Below are 19845 nucleotides of genomic sequence, written 5' to 3' on the forward strand. Positions count from 1 at the left end.
CCAATTTACCCAGGGGTTTTGGGTATTCACCCTAGATTTAAAGCTAAAGCTATTTACCTTGTGGTGAATTTGGGGGTGTTTATCCGGGTGTTAGGGTATTCACCTTGGGTTTTGGGGGTGTTAGCCAACGTCCTGGGTATCTACCCTGTGTTTTGCGGTATTTCTCTAGGTTTGGGGCATTTGGCTGTATTTAGAGGCATTTCCATTCCTGTGTTTTGGGAATATTTACCCCTTGATTCTCCCACCAGATTCTAGGTGCTGCAGTTCCCCTTCCAGTCGCAGGGGTCAGTGCTGTGCTGCCGCTGACGTCAGCTCGCCCCTCTCTCTGTCCGCCATGGCGCGCCCGGAGCAGCTCCTCATTCTGGAGCCGCCCAACGAGCTCAAATTCAAAGGTAAGGGACGGCCTGGGGAGCCGGAACAACTCAGCATCATGCCCAGGAGACAGCGGTCTGCATCCGCATGCTCTTTAAAGCGGGGAGTGAGATGGATGTTGGGGGTGGAGGGATGGAGGCAGCAGCCGGAAAGGCTCAGGCCGGCCGGCCGGCACTGGGTGGCCGGTGGGTTGGATGCTGGTGGCTCGCGGCCGCGGCCTCAGCGTCTGAGTGCAGCCCGGGGGAGGGGTGGGAGGGGGAATCCGCCCCTGTTCCCCAACACCCAGACCGTAACACTCAGTAATCCTGAGCTGCACCCGGGCAACAGGAAAACTACGCGCTACACCAGAGCAGAGGGTCACCCCCCCCCCCCCCCCACCATCCATCATGTACCCTACTCCTCTACCCCTTATGTCACGTATCCACACAACATGTCCCCTACCCACTGACCCACCACGTCCCTCGCCCAGTGACCTGCCGTGTCAGTCACCCAGCCCGCCCGAGTTGCAAGCGTAGGTACCATGTACTTGGTGGATGGTGTTCTCACATTAGATGATGACATCCATGTCAATGATCTGGCACATCTTGCAAAGGTTGCTGTGGCAGGGTTGTATGGTGTTGTGGTCACTATTCACCTGAAGGCTGGGTAGTTTGCAGACAGTGGTCCGTTTGAGGTTGTGTGGTTATTTGAAGGCAAGAGGTGGGGGGTGTGGGGATGGTATTGGTGAGATGTTCGTCTTCATCAATGACATGTTGAAGGCTCTGGAGAAGATGTCATAGCTTCTCTGCTCCGGGGAAGTACTGGATGACACAGGGAACTGTCAATCGATGAGTCAAGTGCCACATCCTGTTCTTATGAGGGCATCTTTCACCATCTGGAGGTGTCTGTTGCGATCCTCCTCATCTGAGCAGACCCTGTGTATACAGAGGACTTGTTCAGGGATGGCTTCTTTAACATGTTTAGAACGGAAGCTGGAGAAGTGGAGCATCGTGAGGTTATCTGTGGGCTTGCGGTACAGTGAAGGTGACTAGGCCAATGTTGTCTACCTGATACGCTGTAGGAAAGGATGTCCCGAGGCATGATACGTTGGGGAGACCATTCAGACGCTACAACAATGGATGAATGAACACCACTCGACAATCACAGGCAAGAGTGTTCTCTTCCTGTTGGCGAACACTTCAGCAGTCACAGGCATTCAGCCTCTGATCTTCGGGTAAGCGTTCTCCAAGGTGGCCCTCACGACGCACGACAACGCAGAGCAGAGACTGATAGCCAAGTTCCGCACACATGAGGATGGCCTCAATCGGGATCTTGGGTTCATTCACACTATCTGTAACCCCCACAACTTGCTTGAAGTTGCAAAATCTCTCTAACTGTACTGGCTGGAGACAATACACATCTCTTTAACCTGTGCTTAACTGTCTCTCCACTCACGTTGTCTGTACCTTTAAGATTTGATTACCTGTAAAGACTCGCGTTCTAACCATTACTTCGTAAATTGAGTTTGTGTCTTTATATGCCCTATTGTGAACAGAACTCCCACTCACCTGATGAAGGGGCAGCACTCCAAAAGCTAGTGGCTTGTGCTACCAAATAAACTATTGGACTTTAACCTGCTGTTGTGAGACTTCTTACTCTGTTTACCCCAGTCCAGTGCCAGCATTTCACATCATTGCAAAACCAAAACATTGTTACAAGTGAACATGTCAGTTCATGTCAGCTGCTTTTTGTATGCCTCAATGTATTTTTAAAATTATTATACAAATCCATTGCGCAGAGTGAACCTAACAAACCTGAATCTGAATCCCTGCCTGCTCCAAAAACCAAAATCAAATTAAATCCAATTCAGTTTGGATCCACCTACAGAATGGAAGGTGGACTTGGTAAGTTGACAATAGTTTGGGGTTTTATTGAACAGCCATGCTGAATGAAGTCTTCTCACCTTTCGTGGTGGGAATGATATACTGGAGCTTTTGTTTTGTTGTTTGAATGCTTTATGAATACTAGATGTAGTTCCAAGCAGATAGTACCCTACTTGCACAGAAGCAACAACAAAATATTCTAGAAGCACACTATAGGTCAGTCATTAGCTGATGAGAATTGAAAAGTTTACGTTTCCAAACACTGAAATGTAAACTCATCTCTATGCTTGATATTTGTACACTGACTTGTGTATTTCCAGACGTTTCTGTCCTGTGCCGGATTTCCAACGTCTGAAGTACTTGCTTTTTATCATATTTACACTGACTGTGATTACAATTTGCCCTGGAGTAGGCTACGTGGATGCACCCTGTCACCCAGAAGGCAAAATTTCAGTGATTAGGTCAAAGAGGATTGCTTCCTTGTTATAAATTTACATTTAATGTTTGTGAGATTAATGAGTGTCCAGGAGATCCAGTGCCCATTCTCATCTTGAATTCAGGCATGACACTGGATTCATGCCACTGTCAACCTGAAACAATCAGCATCTTCTCATACACTCCTTTTCAGAGTCAGGCCAATACTAATTGTGGGCTTCATGGTCTGCAATGATTCAAAGGTTACAATGATGTAGTTGAGGTAATACTCACAAGGTTAATGTCCTCCATTTTTTTAAAGTAAAAAGCTTAACTTAGCAATTGTTTTGAGTTGTGCTTAATTTTATCTAAAATGTGAGTCAGGCAGTGTGTTTTAGCTCCTTGTAACACTGCTTTGTGGTTTCCTGTCCGAGTATCCTCCATGATTAAGCCCACTCTCAAAGACTCTGGGAAATAACAGATCCAAATATGCATCTCCCTCACCATGTTAGCATGGTAGTATTTTTTTAAAGATACTTGTATTGTGACTGGGTATCACACGTTATGCGTGTCATTGACTTATACATACATATACCTATACGTATAGGTAATCTGATGGGGAGATTACCCCACATATTTATCAACCTGATGTTCTCTCCTTCTGGAGTCTAGTCACATCATGAGGTACTCGGTATACATCTAACAAAAATGTACCTCAATCATACCCGCAGAGACCTATAAAGCTACTGGTCCTGCACTTATCGAGAAGCTCACCGATTTGTTCCAGTCCTTTTGGGAGCAAGGATCCATTCCTCAGGAACTTAAAGATGCTTCCATCGTACACCTCTAAAGAGGAAGGGCAATCGGCAAGTATGCAACAACCAATGAGGAATCTCGCTGCTCTCCATCACAGGAAAAACCCTCGCAAGAGTCCTGCTAAATCGTCTGGTCGCTCATCTAGAGCTGGGCCTGCTTCCAGAGTCACAGTGTGGCTTCTGCGAAAGTCGTGGGACTATTGACATGATTTTTGTTGTGCGCCAACTTTAGAAGTGTCAGGAGCAGAATCGCGAGCTTTACACAACCTTTGTTGACCTCGCGAAAGCCTTCGATACTGTAAGCCGACAAGGCTGTGGAGGATCGTGTCAAAGTTTGGCTGCACCCCCAAATTCATTCAGATGCTACACCAGTTCCACGATGGCCGGAATACTGGATGGCAGAGAATCCTCTGAGGCATTCCCAGTCACCAGTGGCATCAGACAGGGCTGTGTGCTCACACCCACACTGTTCAGCATGATGTTTACTGCCATGCTGAATGATGCCTTCCAGGACAGTGTTGCTAGAATCAGCCTCAAGTACAGAGTGGATGGGAAGCTTTTCAACCTGAGGAGACTTCGAGCTATTACCAAAGTGAAGGAGACTGTTCTGAGAGATTTTCTCTTTGCCGATAACTGCACCCTGTATGCTGGCTCAGAGCCAGAGATGCAAGTCAGTATGGACAGATTTTCCACAGCTTGTGACACTTTTGGACTCACCATCAACATTAAAAAAACTGAAGTCATGCACCAGCCTGCTCCTCATGCACCGTACACAGAACCCATAATCACAATCAGAGGGCAGAAACTACAGGTAGTGGACCAGTTCACTTATCTTGGCAGCACCCTCTCCCAAGCAGTGACTATTGATGCAGAAGTTAACTGCAGAATAGCAAAGACAAGTTCTGCTTTTGGTCGACTGTGCTCCATTGTATGGGAATGTTGAGGAATCAGCCCAGCAACAAAACTGAAGGTCTACGGCGCCGTGGTACTCACTACCCTCCTGTATCCCTGTGAAATGTGGACTGTGTATCGAAGGCATGCAAGACAGCTCAGTCATTTCCACATGACTTGTCTTTGCGGAATATAGCGCATCCGATGGCAAGACAAAGTACCAGACACTGAAGTTCTCTCTAGAGCAAGTTTACCATCAGGCCACACACTACTGATGAGAGCACAGACCTGGTGGGCAGGTCATGTCATCCATGTGTTAAACGAACACATACCCAACCATCTCCTTTTTGGGGAACTCTCTGCTGGAAAACACTCACATGAAGAGCAGAAGAAACGTTTCAAAGACACACTCAAAGCCTCCCTGAAGTCGTTTGACATTGACACGACCACCTGGGAAACGCTGGCACAAAACTGTCCTACCTGGCGCTGCCTCACCCACAAAGGCTGTCAAGCTCACAAAGCAAGGTGTATTGCTGAAGCAGAACTTAAATGCGAGCTGCGCAAGTCCAGATCCACCAGCGCAACAACTACAGTGTCTACACAAGTCTGTCCAATATGTGCTAGGACACTGTGTGCCCGAATTGGCCTGATCAGTCATCTTCAGACACACCGTAACCAGCCTCAAAATGACTAATGGTGTCGAGGTCCTCATCGATGACGTTGGACGAACAACACCTCAGTCATTAAATTAGATGTGCTAATTATTCAATAGGAAAAGCCAACTTGATGATGAGTCTTTATTAATAGCAGTCATCTTGTCCAGCTTCAATGCTGAGGAATAGATGTTGAAAGTGAAGCTGACAGCTAGGTGAACAAACACGGACTATTTGTTCAAGTCCAAGCTATTATTCATAGCATGTTCCTGGCTTTATGATTGTATTCTCTCTTAAATGACTAATATGAATGAGAGATTTGGGGGTAACAGGTTGGAATGGGTCTTTTGAGTTGTGTACCACGGCCAATCACTTACTTATATCCCTCGCCAACCATGTTCCCGTTCCCCCTTCTTTAGTATATGGGTGACAATCTTTGACTTTTTACATCAATGTTCTTGGATCCACTTACATTTCCAGGTGTCAACCTTTTCTACTGACTCGAAATAGTCATTAAAACCTGGGGCAGGCCAGATACAGGGTCCCCCATGCCAGAAATTTACAAGTTGTTGTGTTTAACCTTGGTAGGTAATAAATATCTGCAATTACCCCGATTCATTTGTTTAGAGCAATTAGCTGAAAGGGAGGACTTTTAAAAATTAATTTACAAGATGCGGACATTGGTTAGGCCAGAATTTATTGCCCATCCCTAATTGTCCTGGAGAAGGTGTTGGCAGGCTGTCTTGAACCATTGCGGTCCCTGAGGTGCAAGTACAGGTACTGAGCTGTCAGGGAGGAGTTCCAGGATTTTGACCCAGCGACAATGAAGGATGGTGAGTGGCTTGGAGTGGGACTTTCAGGTGGTAGTGTTCCCATGTGTCTGCTGCTTTTGTCCTTCTAGATGGTAGCATCCGTGGGTTTGGAGGGTGCTGTCTAAGGACTCCAGACTATATGTGATCAATGACACGGGCCAAATGCTAAAATAGTAAATAAATTGATTGCATACCTGAAATGATTAAAATGTTTTAACTATCATTTTAATTTTGGTTACAGGTCCCTTCACAGATGTTGTCACTACAAACCTGAAACTAAGTAACCCTTCAGATAAAAATGTATGTTTTAAAGTGAAGACTACAGCCCCACGAAGGTATTGTGTGAGGCCTAACAGCGGAGTTATTGATGCTGGCACTTCAATCAATGTATCAGGTATGACACATTGCAGTTGTATGCCAGAGCTATGTTTGTGGATACTTAACCTTTCTTGTCCCTTGTGTCCTTTTCTTGTCCCTTGATGTCTGCTCTTTATGATGTGCATGGTGTGACAGCAGTGCTGATGGATTCAAGTGTTGGAAATTGGGGCTGTATATTGAATATCGGGGGGGGTTCATGTGTAGTATGGTGAGGATTCAACCACAGACTAATTAGAACATATCGGTACTAGGACACCCTGTATCTGGTTAGCACTGCTGCCTCACAGCGTCAGGGACCCGTGAACCCAGCCTTGGGTGACTGTCTGTGTGGAGTTTATTAAATCAGCAGCTGTTTACTTTGCAGTAGCATCTAAGTTCTAACAAGTGTATGTTGTAGACATGTAGCCTTTTTCTTAGCATTTGTGAGGAGGGATATAATTTTGGCTGCTGTATGTTTTCGTTTTTTGTTTTGGTTTGACTCTCTGAACTCAGTAGTAACACTATTATTCCCACAAAACTCATCTCCAAATGTCATGTCCTGGACCTCAGCACCTCCCTCTGCAACTGGATCCTGAACTTCCTAACTTACAGACCACAATCAGTAAGGATTGGTGTTGTGCCTGCCACGTAGTCTGTTTTAATCCCTATACGGTGGACAAATAACAATGAGTAGATGTCTTATTAGTATAACCTATATTTATTTAAGACACGCAATCAATAATCACCCAATCGACAATAAGGTATCTTTACAGAAAATATGAGGGTTCAAGTCCAATGCACGACCTTGACTTAACTTTGTGCGACTGGCGAGTACCCAAGTAGATGTTAGCCTTTATCTGTGCCCTGGTCTTGTTCGCCCTCTGCATAATCTAGTCCTTTGGTCTGGTCTGGTACTGGTCTTCCTTCTCAGGTATGGTGGCTCTTGTGCTGGTTGTCACTGGCAGTGGTCACCAGCGTTGTAGCTCGTTCATAGGGTCAGAGAGAGAGAGAGATTCTTGGTTGTGCCTTTATACCCCGTTGGGTTTTGCGATCCTTTTGGCCATTACCAATCAATCAATCAGGACTTGATCACCCTGATCGATAAAGTCCAATCGGGTGCTGCCACACCAATCTCTGAGTTGTCCCCAACGCCCATGTCTGGAGGTGTTGGGGGCATGTAGGGTTCACACCTCCCTCCCAAATAAGAGGTTACAGCGCCCTTATGTCTGGTAAACAACCCAGTTTGGCCAGGAAGTCTTTTTTGTCCTGGAGATAACATATATCCTGTGTATTCACTCGTCTGGGTTGCAGCTTGTTTGTCTCTGTCTTTTAGGCTGCAGTGTGTCATGTTAGTTCTTGCCCAATTGTCCCAGAGTGCTTTACAAATTGCCATTTTGGATGGCCCATTTGGCTACAGTCCCCCCTTTGATCCTGAACGCAAAGCATGATGGATCACAAACTCAGGACCAGTATCTGTCAGGAATTTCCCAGTCGCCGGACAGTCGAGCAAGGTCCAGGCATTGGCACGCCCAGTAATAATACATTCTTACAACGTATTCCAAAAGCTATAGACAATAGCCCTCTACAAATACAAACAACCACATATTCTAAACATCATCATTATTACAATAAGCTAAATTACCCACAAATATAGACGATCAGATATTTCTTACCATTACTACAATAAGCTAATTATAAACCAACATTCAAACAAACATCGAAATAAAGTATTCGCAGATCTGAGGCACATTTGGTAGTAGAATTTTCAACGGCTCATTAGTACAAATCGCAAAATGGCAGACTTTCTGTAAACATTACTTTACTGAATTAGAGAGGACCATGGTTCAAAGGCAGACCCTATGTCCTGCCTCTGGGTGATCCTCTTTTTCTGTCGGCTGAATTGGACTGTGAGGATGATTAGGTATTACCAGGGTGAACAAAATCAGTGCTACCGCCAGGTGTGACATTATGCAAACAAATGGGTGGATTTGGATGTTTGAGCCCAGTTCCAAAGGTCATCCCACCAAGAGGTGACTTTAATCCTCTTTTTCACCTCTTGGGTCTGCTGCACTACTTTGGTGAGGGTTCTGTGGGCTTTAGCCAATTTTGCCCGAATCAGATTCAATTCTTCTGGTGGGAGTTTTAGGCTTGTGTCATATTTCTCATGGTACTCTAGAGTCTGTTGGAGCTCATCACTGGTGTTCAAATCTAACCTTTCCCTCTTATGAATGTCTCTTAGTTGAATGAGGCCCACCCACGCTGGTATGTCTGGTTTGATGCAAAATGTAGTGTTAGTAATGTTACAATGTGTTATGCCATTCTGATACTGTTTCGAGGAGGTAGTGAGACAGTATCTCCCTGCTCCCTGTCCACTGCGCACCTGCGCCAGGTTCTCCCCCAGCTGTTCTGTCATCCACTGTCCATATGCACTACATGAAGTCCGATTCTGTTGTCAGTCATCATCCTCTAATTTTTCCTTGATAATTTGATTGTCTTGGCGTATCCTTCTAACACAGCTTCCATGTGGCTGCTGGCTGTGTTCCCAGTCAGTTCCCCTTCAGCATCTTGCTGACTGTCCTCATTGATGGAACTTAGTGTCTGTTTAACCTGTTGTGTCAGAACTCTAAGGTTGTTGTCCAGATCAGCTAAATCAAGTGCATTGATGGTTGCTACCCCTGCCCCGTATGCTGCGGCCATGTCATTGACTAACTCCCTCCTGGATCTTTCCTGTCTTTCATCTATTCCTACCTTCCATCCTAACAGTCTATGAGTCAAGTGGAGGTATAATCTCTTAAATTGGGGAGAGCACCACACTAGCAGTTGGGTCCCAGCTATATCCACCACCACAGGTGAATTCGTGGTGAATGTACAAGGTTTTCCCTCTGTGTTTTAGTATCAATCCATTCTGTGGTCCGGGGCTGGCTTCAGGACAAATCGAGTGGGATGGGTCTGGGGTTGGCTTCGGCCCAGTTCTTATTTCACACGATGCAAACTTCCCCTCTATGAATATCCCTGGGCACTGCTGCCTGAGCTCCAGTCCTTTTTCTGTTGGTCAGACATCCAGTTTCTGGGTGCCCATTATTTGAAAATCCCCACCAATCCCCTTCTATGGTGACACTCACTGTCATTTGGTTTTCTGTTTACCAGCCGCCGGTTGTTACACCTAAACATTAAACTCTTCTTAGGGTGCACCTATAACACACCCTTTTCACATTCCCCTGCGTCAGGTGGGGCAAACCATTAGTAACCTGGATACCACAAGTTCATCTTGCTTGGAATGTCCTGTGCGCTTATCCCGATGAGTCCAATGAGGTAGATCATAGGTTGCATCTCTGTTGTTGTCCGTCACTGTCCTGAGAAAAATCAATATAATTTCTGCTATTACCACATCTAATATTTGATGTATATACATATATTTAAAGTGTCCACGCTCCCCCTTTTTTTTTATTGAACGCTTATTTGAGAGTGGTGTGGTCGGGAGGACCTGGGTATCTCAAGTGTCACTTGTGTGCCGTAATTTTTTATTCTAATTGTGGAGCATTAAGTAACAATTTTTTTGTTCAGATTGATGAGTAGACAAGTCGTGGGGTTGTCGGAAAAGAGCTCATTTTGACTGGTTTTAGTATAGCAGTAGTCATCATTAATAAAGGGATTTGAAACAGCACTGGAGTTGGTCTGTAAGGACCTGAAGAAGTGTCTGTTGTATAAGTGTGAGTTTGAAAGCGGGCCACATATAAACTTTAGCACAAGTGTCTCTGAGAGTTGAAATGTGTCCCTTTAACCTTAGGGTAAAGGGATGGCCCTTCTATCATTATAGCACTGGAAATAAAATTCTCAGTGTCATGTGGAGCACAGAGCAGCTGCATATGGTACCAGGTTTGCACTGTAAGAGTTTGTTTATTTCATTTCCTGTTGAGAATATAGCTCAGTCACTTTGAAGATTTTAAAATTTAGCACAGTTGCCTCAATGACGTTAAAATTTAGCGTATCTGCCTTGAAGATGTGAAAATTTAGCATATCATCTGCCTCAAAGATTTTAAAATGTAGCATAGCTGCCCAAAAGTGTGTATAATTTGGTCAATATGGTCTTAACTGGGGAAAGGTAGCAAAAGAGTTGGTATCGGGTTGTGGGAGTGGCCCTGTTAATCGTACTAGTAGTATGAAACCACTTGTAGACTGGTGCTTCCATCAGAGATTCTTGTACCTTGCATTAGTCTGTCCTTGTGGGCTGAATGTCATCATCTGGAGCACCTTAGATTCCTTCATTCAGCATTTTTGTTAACCGGTTGCCCAACAGAGACTCATCTTCTGAATCATTTGTCCCATGGGGCTCCATTATTATCTCCTCACCTGGTTTCCATACCCGTGTCTGTTTGTCGGACTGCACTGTGGGGTCTACGTTTGAATCAAGGTTCAGGGGTCCTTCGTTCTCGTGTCCCAGTCTAATTAATCTATGTGTCTGGTCCCTTATCCATGTGGGGGATGCAGCATCAGGTGTCCCCGTCAAAATAATCCGGTGTCGTTTAGTCAGGGCCTCACTGTTGAGTCTGGGCTGTTAAGGCTTATGTTTATGGGAGAATCCATAATGCTGCGAGGGCTGATATCTGGCAAGTTGCACCAGTCCTCTTGGGTGCGCAAGTCTCCTGTTATGTCTGAGTCAATCTGTACCTCTAGGGACACTTCAGGTATGGACGAGGCTCTGGGCTGTAGTGTGGTAGGGGTAAGGGCCTGCTTTGAATCTGAAAATGGATGAGAAGATGTCTGAGGAAATACATTTACTGGGTGGTTCCAGTAGCTTAATGTCACCCTCCCCTATCTCTAATGAGAGATGGTGGAATGATTATTCTGAGTCCCGAAAGCTTTCAGTTGATTGACGTGGAACCAACCAGTTTTCCCATTGGTGATTAGGACTTTATACGCTGAGGGGCCGCTTTTGTCAGTGATGGTGTGCTGACCTACATATCTCAGGGTCGAGAAAGAACTGGGATTGTACAGGGAAATCATTACCTGCTGGCCGACTGTATATTCTACCGGGTGTACCCTTTTATTGAAATATGCCTTGCTCTGTTTCTTTTTAACTCCTAATCGGACAGCCGCGGCTAACTGAGCTGCTTTAATGTTTTTTGTTATCTGCTGGATGGCTTTCTCGTGGGTGAGTGCTGTAATAGCAGGTTCAGTTAAGTCAAACCCCAATAAATATTCAACTCCCCTCATAGGTCAGCCAGTCATTAATGTGTGGGGAGTGAATCCAGTAGAACTGGAAATGGTGTTACATACCATCATGAGGGCAAAGGGAAGTACTGTATCCCATGTTGTGTTTTGCTGCACTGTCTTTCTAATGGTCCCTTTTAGTGTTCGGTTCATGCACTCTATGATTCCACTGGATTGTGGATGTAGGTGATATGTAATTTCTGCTTCATACCAAACAGCCATAATGTTCTGTATCACCTGCCTGGTGAAATGTGTCCCTTGGTCGGACACTATGCTGCGGGGTAGACCCCATCATGTAAACACCTGCTGGGTTAATATCTTTGCGGTGGTCTCAGCTGTGTTGGATCTAGTAGGATATGCCTCGACCCATTTGGTGAAAGTGTCTATTATTACCAGGACATATTTAAATCCGCAAAAACCCAGCTTGCAGGTGCAGCAGGTGGTCAGGAAGGCGAATGGGATGCTGGCCTTCATAGCGAGGGGGATTGAATATAAAAGTAGGGAGGTCTTGCTGCAGCTGTATAGGGCATTGGTGAGGCCGCAGCTGGAGTACTGTGTGCAGTTTTGGGCGCCGCACCTGCGCAAGGATATTTTGGCCCTGGATTGAGGGGATTGAGCTATGAGGAGAGGCTGAATAAACTAGGCTTGTACTCGTTAGAGTTTAGAAGAATGAGGGGAGATCTCATTGAGACGTATAAGATGATGAATGGGATGGATAGGATAGAGGTGGAGAGACTCTTCCCGCTCAAAAAAGACAGTAGGACTAGGGGGCACAGCCTCAAGATAAAGGGGAGGCGGTTTAGAACGGAGTTGAGGAGGAACTTCTTCACTCAAAGGGTGGTGAATCTCTGGAATTCTCTGCCCGTTGAAGTGGTGGAGGCTGCCTCGCTAAATATTTTTAAGAAGCGGGTTGATGGGTTCTTGATAAGAGAGGGGATTAAGGGTTATGGGGAGAGGGCGGGAAAGTGGAACTGAGCCACAACAGATCAGCCATGATCTTATTGAATGGCGGGGCAGGCTCGAAGGGCTAGATGGCCTACTCCTGCTCCTATTTCTTATGTTCTTATGTTCCATTCCTACATGGCAGTTGTAATCAATTTGGAGATTTGTCCAGGGGTTTCCTACTGGCCATGTGTGTCTTAGCTCTGCTTTTCTGGCACACACATCAGGCTTGTTCTGGGCACAAATTAAACAATTGTCGATATAATGGGCAACGTTGTCGTACAGTTCGGGCCACCAACATAATTGTTTTAATTGCTCGATTGTTGTCTCTGTACCCTGATGGCCATGTCCGTCATGGTCCTGGTAGATGAGCTGATTTCTGCCCTGAGTAGGGACTACGTATGTGCCTGCCTTTAATATCAAACCATCCTGAATCTGTATTTTGTCCTTCCATTTCACATATGGGGCTGGGTTGACTCCTTCTAAAATTTGTTTTAGGGAACTGTCAGTGCACTGCACCTGGACCAGGTCAGCTATATTAGTTTGGCAAATGGTCACAGCGTTTCCTCACTCTCTACAGGTGGCTGCCAAAACTATCCCGTATGAGCACTAGCTTTGGCTACTGCATCAGCCTTACGGTTACCAACTGGGGAGATCCTATGTATGTTGGCAGGGGTTGGAAATAAATCTGGGTGGCTCACTACATGTGCAACTGCTGCTAGTTCAGCTTGAGCACTCAAGATGCTGGGTAGTTTGAGGGCAAGTTGTATTAGTGGCTGTTCCTGTTGTTCTCCATATAAGTGCCACATCCTGTGATTCTGGTCCCATTCTCTATGGTGGATGAACCGTCTACATAAATTATCGTGGCTGAGTCTGTCTGTTGGGTGACTGTTTGTTTTGTCCCTGATTGTCTCTCCTGTTGTTTCGGAATAAATGGACCTGTGGGGTCTTTTGTGGCTATAACCTGACACTTATGCGGCTCTCCCCCATAATTTAAATGATCTGCTTGGAACGTGGGCATTTTAGTTCACTTTACAGTCATGTCCCTACCCTGCAGTAGTACTGTCCAGTGGGCAGCACGGACCTGGCTTACTGAGCTGTCTTTTAAGGCGCCATCCAGTAGAAGCTGGGTTGGGGTTCAGTCTGGTGATATAGGTGAAGTGCTGCACGGCCCAAAATACCGTGAGCAGGTGTCGTTCACACCCGGAGAAGCCTTGTTCGACTGGGTCCAATACTTGTGAGGCATAGGCTACTGGGTCTGGTCTGCCATGTCTTTCTTGTAACAATACTGCTGAAAGTGTGTGGTCGGTAGCTGCAACTTCTAAGGCTTAGGGTAGATCTGAGTCAGGCACTAGTAAGGCTGCCGCTGTGAAGAGGGCACGCTTTAAATTGGTTCCTGCAGCTGTGTGCTGCACAGTCCAGGTTGCGTTTTTCTTTAGCAATTCAGAAAGTGGGGCTGCCTTGGTGGTGAAGCCATCTATATGGTTCTGACAGTATCCTACTAGACCTAGGAAAGATCGTAGGGCACTCACATCTCGGAGCAATGGAAAGTACACAATGGAGTCTATCTCTTTCTGTTCAATCTCCCTCTTCCAATGGCTAATCACTGTACCTAGGTATATAACCTTGGGTTGCAAAATTTGGGTCTTTTTCGGGTTGACTTTGCAGCTAATGAGTGGAGCAATGTGAGTAATTCATCCAGTAACGTTATATGCTCCTCTTTGGTATTAAGCTATAACAATAAACCATCTTCATATTGGATCAGGCACTCAGGTCAGGAAAACTTTTCTAGTCCAGTAGCTAGTCACCTGTGAAAGATGGACAGGGAATTATGGAAACCCTGTGGTAAGCAAGTCCAGAGTATTTCAGTCCTTGGAATGTAAAGGCAAACTTGTACTGGCAAGACTGAATTTAAAGGGATGGACAGAGGCCGCTACTGATATCTAGTACCATGAAAAACTTTGCCTGGCCTACCTATTTCATCGTGGTGATGGGACTTGTGGCTACTGTGGGGGCCGTGAGTGGGGTAACCTTATTTAACTCTCGGTAGTCAATGGTTAACCTCCATGATCCATCTACCTTCTTCACAAGCCATATCGGCGCATTATTTGTGGATGCCGCTCGTCTCAACACCCCTACTGTAATAGGCTATCAATTACTTTGGCCACCTCCCCCTTTGCCTGTCTGGGGAAACTGTATTGTCTCTGTGGTTTCGGATCCGGCCCTTCAATTAACACCTCCCCAGGTATCCAGCCACAATCATGTTTATGCCACGCAAACACCCCGTTGTTTCTTTGAAGCACCTCCCTGATGGCTGGATCACTGCTAATCGTTAAGGGATCAAACCAGAATTCTTCTGTTGTGCTAACTCTATTAGGATATGTCCTGCCTGGAATGATTGATGGTGCGCTGCTAATTGTAGCCATCTGCCAAATGCATCAATTGGCTGGATCGAATGAAAGATTAATTTATTCGTATAATCAGCACTACCGTATGGTCATACACCATGTTACCTAGATGGACTTGTACAGGGCTTGTAACGTGTTCCTCCTGCATCTGTCCTATGAATCCACTGAGTATAGTTGTGCCCATAGTTGGCCAAGGGATGTCTGTTTTTAATTTTGATACATTTAGGATCGTTCGGGAGCCTCTGGTATCCCAAAGGAATTCTACAAGGTGGCCTCTTACCTCTCCGTTAACAAGGCGTCTCCCTACACTATCGCACCTGGTGCTACAGATTCAGGTTGGGGAGTCTGGGCACCGTCAATCTAGGGTTCCATAAGCAGGGACAGTTGGATACAGTGATAGGTTCGTGCTTATGTTATGCATGGGGTGACCGGGACCTTCCATCGGTGGTGGGTGGTGTTCTCTCTTGTACCTAGGAGTTGCCCTAACTGGTGGAGCTGGTCCTGGTAGTCTCAGGGACCATGTATATGATGGTGGGGGTCTCCGACAATCTCGAGCGAAGAGTCCTGGCTGTCCACTGTTAAAACGTGTCCCTCTATCTCTCCCTGGGGTTGCTGTGTAAGGTGGAGCTGTATTTCTCTGGTATTGGTGATCCCCTCTAACCTTGTTTCTCCGTACTGGACCTTGGCTAACTCTCATCGGAAGCATTCTCGCCTCCCTTTCTGACCTTAACATTGGGGCTCCCTGAGCTTCCTGTTCCCAGATTCGAGCTAAGCGTCAGAGAATTCATGCTTCACTGTGTGTGGTCTCTGCAGGGTCAAAATTAGTGCAGGCTTTCTTGCCTTCCTCTGTGGTGTGTGAGACTAATGTCCTAGCCCATTTGGATGAATCACCTTCATTCATTCTAACCCAATCTAATTCCCCATATGGTCCCGTGAAGTGGATCCATAAACGACCAGCAAAGGCAGTCGGATGTTCCCTTTTCCTCTGTCTACATTTATTTAACCTATCTAAAGAATCCCCTTTATTAAATCCTACGCGGTCAATATCGCTTCCCTAATTTTGTTTAAGGTTCCTTCCCCAATATTTTGAGGGGCTGACAGGGAAGACCATACAGCCTTACTTAAGCACATGACTATCAGCTTCACCTCTTCCCTTTCATCTAGTCCATGCATTATCTTCTGCTGCCTAACATGCTCAAAGAAACTGTGTGGATCAGCTGATGTCTCAAAGGTTGTGATCTTATTTGCAATTTTGGCCAATTGTGCCACCGTAAACGGGGTTTTATATGTAACAACTGGGTCCTGAGACTCTCCTACCCGACATTCAGTCGTTACTGGGTGCATCGGTACTGGAGGTGAATCTGGGGGCGCAGTAGGAATGACTTCTCCTGGGAATGATTGTGATGGACCCAATTCTCCGTTTACGTAACGTAAAGTCTAGCATTCTCCTTTAACTCTCCTCAATCCACATTCTTTATCTCCTGTTCCCCGAAGGTACACATAAATCTGTTCTGAACCAGTAATAGAGATTCCAGCTGTGACATTTCTCGCTGGCATTTGGAGTGGTCAGTGGTTGCCTGTCCCTTGTTCTTTACTGGCTTGATGTAACACTTTTATTGCCGCCTGCAGTTCAGTGCACTTGGCTTCCAACCATGCTACTGCCTGTTCGGCTTCACCTTTGGCCAAGACAGTGCGCTGGGCATCTTGGTAGGCTCTCTCATGCTGGGTTTGAAAATTGCCCAGATGTAATAAATTTGCCTGGTTGGTTCTCCTTAATTCATCCACCTGTCTGTCCTTTTCGGCTCTTATCTGCTCTATCCTCTCCTGCTGTTGATCTTTTAGTTTCTTAATCTCCTCCTCCTTTTCCTCCTGTGCTTGCTTCGATTCCTCCAGTTCCTCACGAACCATGTTTAATTCCTTTTCTGTTCCTAGCAGCTGTTCTAAGCAGCTCACAATGGTAATTTCTTCCTCACTTTTGTCTGTCCGTTTTCCCTGAACTTTCCTTAGATCATCCCAATACTAGGATCCTGATACGGTCTCAGTATTGGCACAAGATTCCTTCCGTAAGGCCCACCTTTTCTTCTTAATAAATTCCCTGATTTTTGCTTCCCATATGGGACACTTATCTGTCTCAGTGCTGTTTCCTGCAATTCTGTATTCAACGATAAGGGATAGGGAGTTGATTGGACTGCGGGTACAGCTTTGGGCTATGTTCTGGTCCTAATCCCTCTGCATTCTAATGTAAACCTATGGCATTTACCCAATCCTTCTTGTTAGTAACAATGCATGCACAATAAACAATTTCCCGAAAGCAGCCCTTTGTCCAATAAAGAGATTACACCTATTGGCTTTGAGTTCTAAATAATCGTTTAATATAGATTCAGTGGGATCTATATCGGAGCAACAGAGTTACTTCTTGTCAATGTCCCGCCGTAGTCGCCAATTGTTGTGCCTGTCACACAGTCTGTTTTAATCCCTATAAGACGGACAAATAACTATGAGTAGACATGTTGTTAGTACAACCAATATTTGTTTAAGACACACAATCAATAATCACCCACCCAACCAACAATAAGTTATCTTTACAGAAAATACAAGAGTTCAAGTCCAATGCAAGACCTTGACTTAACATTGTGTGACGGACCCAAGCAGATATTGGCCTTTATCTGTGTGCTGGTCTTGGTCGCCCTCTGCGTAGTCTGGTCCTTTGGTCTGGCACTCTGGCTCAAGTCTTCCTTCCTTCTCAGGTGTGGTGGCTGTCTTCGTGCTGGTCGTCGCTGGCGATGGTCACCAGTGTAGTAGCTCGCTCGTGGGGTTGGAGAGAGAGAGAGATTCTTGGTTGTGCAGCACCTTTTATACCCTGTTGAGTTTCGCAATCCTTTTGGCCTTTACCAATCACTGATCGACAAAGTCCAATCGGGTGCTGCCACACCAATCTCTGGATGTGTCCCCAGTGGCCATGTCTGCAGGTGCTGGGGGCATGGAGGGTTCACACCTCCCTTCCAAATAAGGGGTTATGCTGCCCTTATGTCTGGTAAACAACCCAGTTTGACCAGAAAGTCTCTTTTGTGCTGGAGATAACCCATATCCTATGTATTCACTCATCTGGGTTGCAGCCTGTTTCCCTGTCTTTTAGGCTGCAGCTTGTCGTTTTAACTCTTGCCCAATTGCCCGAGTGTTTTACAAATCGCCATTTTGGATGGCCTGTTTGGCCAAATAGGCAACAACACCTCTTCCATGCTCAGCCTCAACACCGGTGCCCCACAAGGCAGTGTTCTCAGTCCCCTACTAGACTTCTTATACACCTAATTCCCCTCCAATTCGATTTTCAAGTTTGCTGACGACACCACTGTAGTGGGTTGGATCTCAGACAGTGATGAGACAGAGTACAGGAATGAGACGGAGAAACTAGTGAACTGGTGCAATAACAATAACCCCTCCCTCAGTATCAAAACAATGGAGATTGTCATTGACTTCAGGAACGTAAAGGAGAACATGCCTGTGTCTACATCAATGGGGACGAAGTAGAAAGGGTCAAGAGCTTCAGGTTTTTAGGTATCCAGATCACCAACAACCTGTCCTGGTACCCCCATGCCGACATATATTTAAGAAAGCCCAACAACACCTCTACTTTCTCAGAAGACTAAGGAAATTTGGCAGGTCAGCTACAACTCTCACCAACTTTTACAGATGCACCATAAAAAGCATTCTTTCTGGTTGTATCACAGCTTGGTATGGCTCCTGCTCTGCCCAAGACCACAAGGAACTACAAAAGGTCATGAATGTAGCCCAATCCATCACACAAACCAGCCTCCTATTCATCATCTCTGTCTACACTTCCCGCTGCCTCGGCAAAGCAGCCAGCATAATTAAGGACCCCACACACCCCAGACATTCTCTCTTCCACCACCTTCCATCAGAAAAAAAGATACGGAAATCTGAGGTCACAGACCAGCCGACTCAAGAACAGCTTCCCTGCTGCTATCATATTATTGGATGGACTTACCTTGCATTAAGTTTGTCTCTCTCTACACCCTAGCTATGACTGTAGTGTACATTCTGCGCTTTCTTCTTTCCTTCTCTATGAACGGTATGTTTTGTCTGTACAGCACGCAAGAAACAATACTTTTCACTGTAGTTAATTCATGTGACAATAATAAATCAAATCAGTATGAACTGATTTTGTTCAGTTTGACTTGCACCGTGCATAAGGGGCATCTTTTTCACTGCAAAGAACATGAAACAAATATTGAAATCGTCCCGGGTCAATCCTGACCAAAGGCCAGAGCCAGGCAAAGTCAGTGCAAAGGATTTTCTTTTAAATTAGTATAGAGCAATAAGCATTAAATATCCGTTGGTTGATGGCTGAACATGTGATAGCTTAAGTGTTGAGACCTCTGTTTCAAATCTGTTGTTGCATTGACTGATGAAGTCTTAAGGTATCGGACATCAGACAATCAGGCTCACAACAGATTGTCTTTAAGACTATTAAAGCCACAGCACAAATACAAACTGGGAACAATTAGCTGATCCAGAGAACAAGAATAATAGTGTCTTAGCTTCCTTCTTACTAGTTCTCATCTCCAGCTATCTGAGCTAGTTTAAGACTTTTTTTATTACAAGGCAGCCTGATCTTTCTCCATTTAAGCTTGTGTGTTGTTCTACACAGTTAATTCACAAACACTTACAGCTTCCTTCTGTTACAGCTTCATACAAAGGTCCTTTGTTTACCCAACTCATTAATGGCCAACTTAGCAGTATTTCATCAACCTGCGTTCAGTTTGTTGTATTGCTTTTGATTGATTTCAGTCAACTCTATTTTAAACATTAAATTTCTTTCCAAGGAAGAATGAGCCTCCATTATCAGGATAAGAGCCTAATATTAAACAGGAAGGTTATGATACTTAACCAGTAATCCAGAGATTGTACCTTCAAGTCAATACCTTCGATCATTTGAGTTCCATTCGTCATTGAAGTTGATCTGCTTCGTTGTGTAGGGAACCAGCCACCACTTACCGAGTCTGACCTATACATGACTCTAGTCCACATAGTGGCTAAGGTAGTAGTGTTCTGTTGAGATGTTCAATAAATTACAATAGGCACTCCAA

The 19845-nt window shown here is 45.4% G+C and overlaps 1 protein-coding gene across 3 annotated transcripts in view; it reads left to right on the top strand.

Annotated features, from left to right (window-relative positions):
* The first annotated feature begins 307 nt into the window (after positions 1–307).
* Positions 308–19845, top strand: part of vapb (VAMP (vesicle-associated membrane protein)-associated protein B and C) — a 107573-nt gene continuing 88035 nt past the window's right edge. For all 3 annotated transcript variants that reach the window (XM_080205094.1, XM_080205095.1, XM_080205096.1), the window contains exons 1-2: positions 308–392; positions 6061–6213. In XM_080205094.1, the coding sequence (XP_080061220.1) occupies positions 335–392; positions 6061–6213 (211 nt within the window). In that variant the 5' untranslated portion in view covers positions 308–334. The remainder of the gene's footprint in view (positions 393–6060; positions 6214–19845) is intronic.

The sequence above is a fragment of the Carcharhinus amblyrhynchos genome, chromosome 16 (genome assembly GCF_965287045.1).
Source record: "Carcharhinus amblyrhynchos chromosome 16, sCarAmb.v2.hapA, whole genome shotgun sequence".
Lineage (NCBI taxonomy): Eukaryota > Metazoa > Chordata > Chondrichthyes > Carcharhiniformes > Carcharhinidae > Carcharhinus > Carcharhinus amblyrhynchos.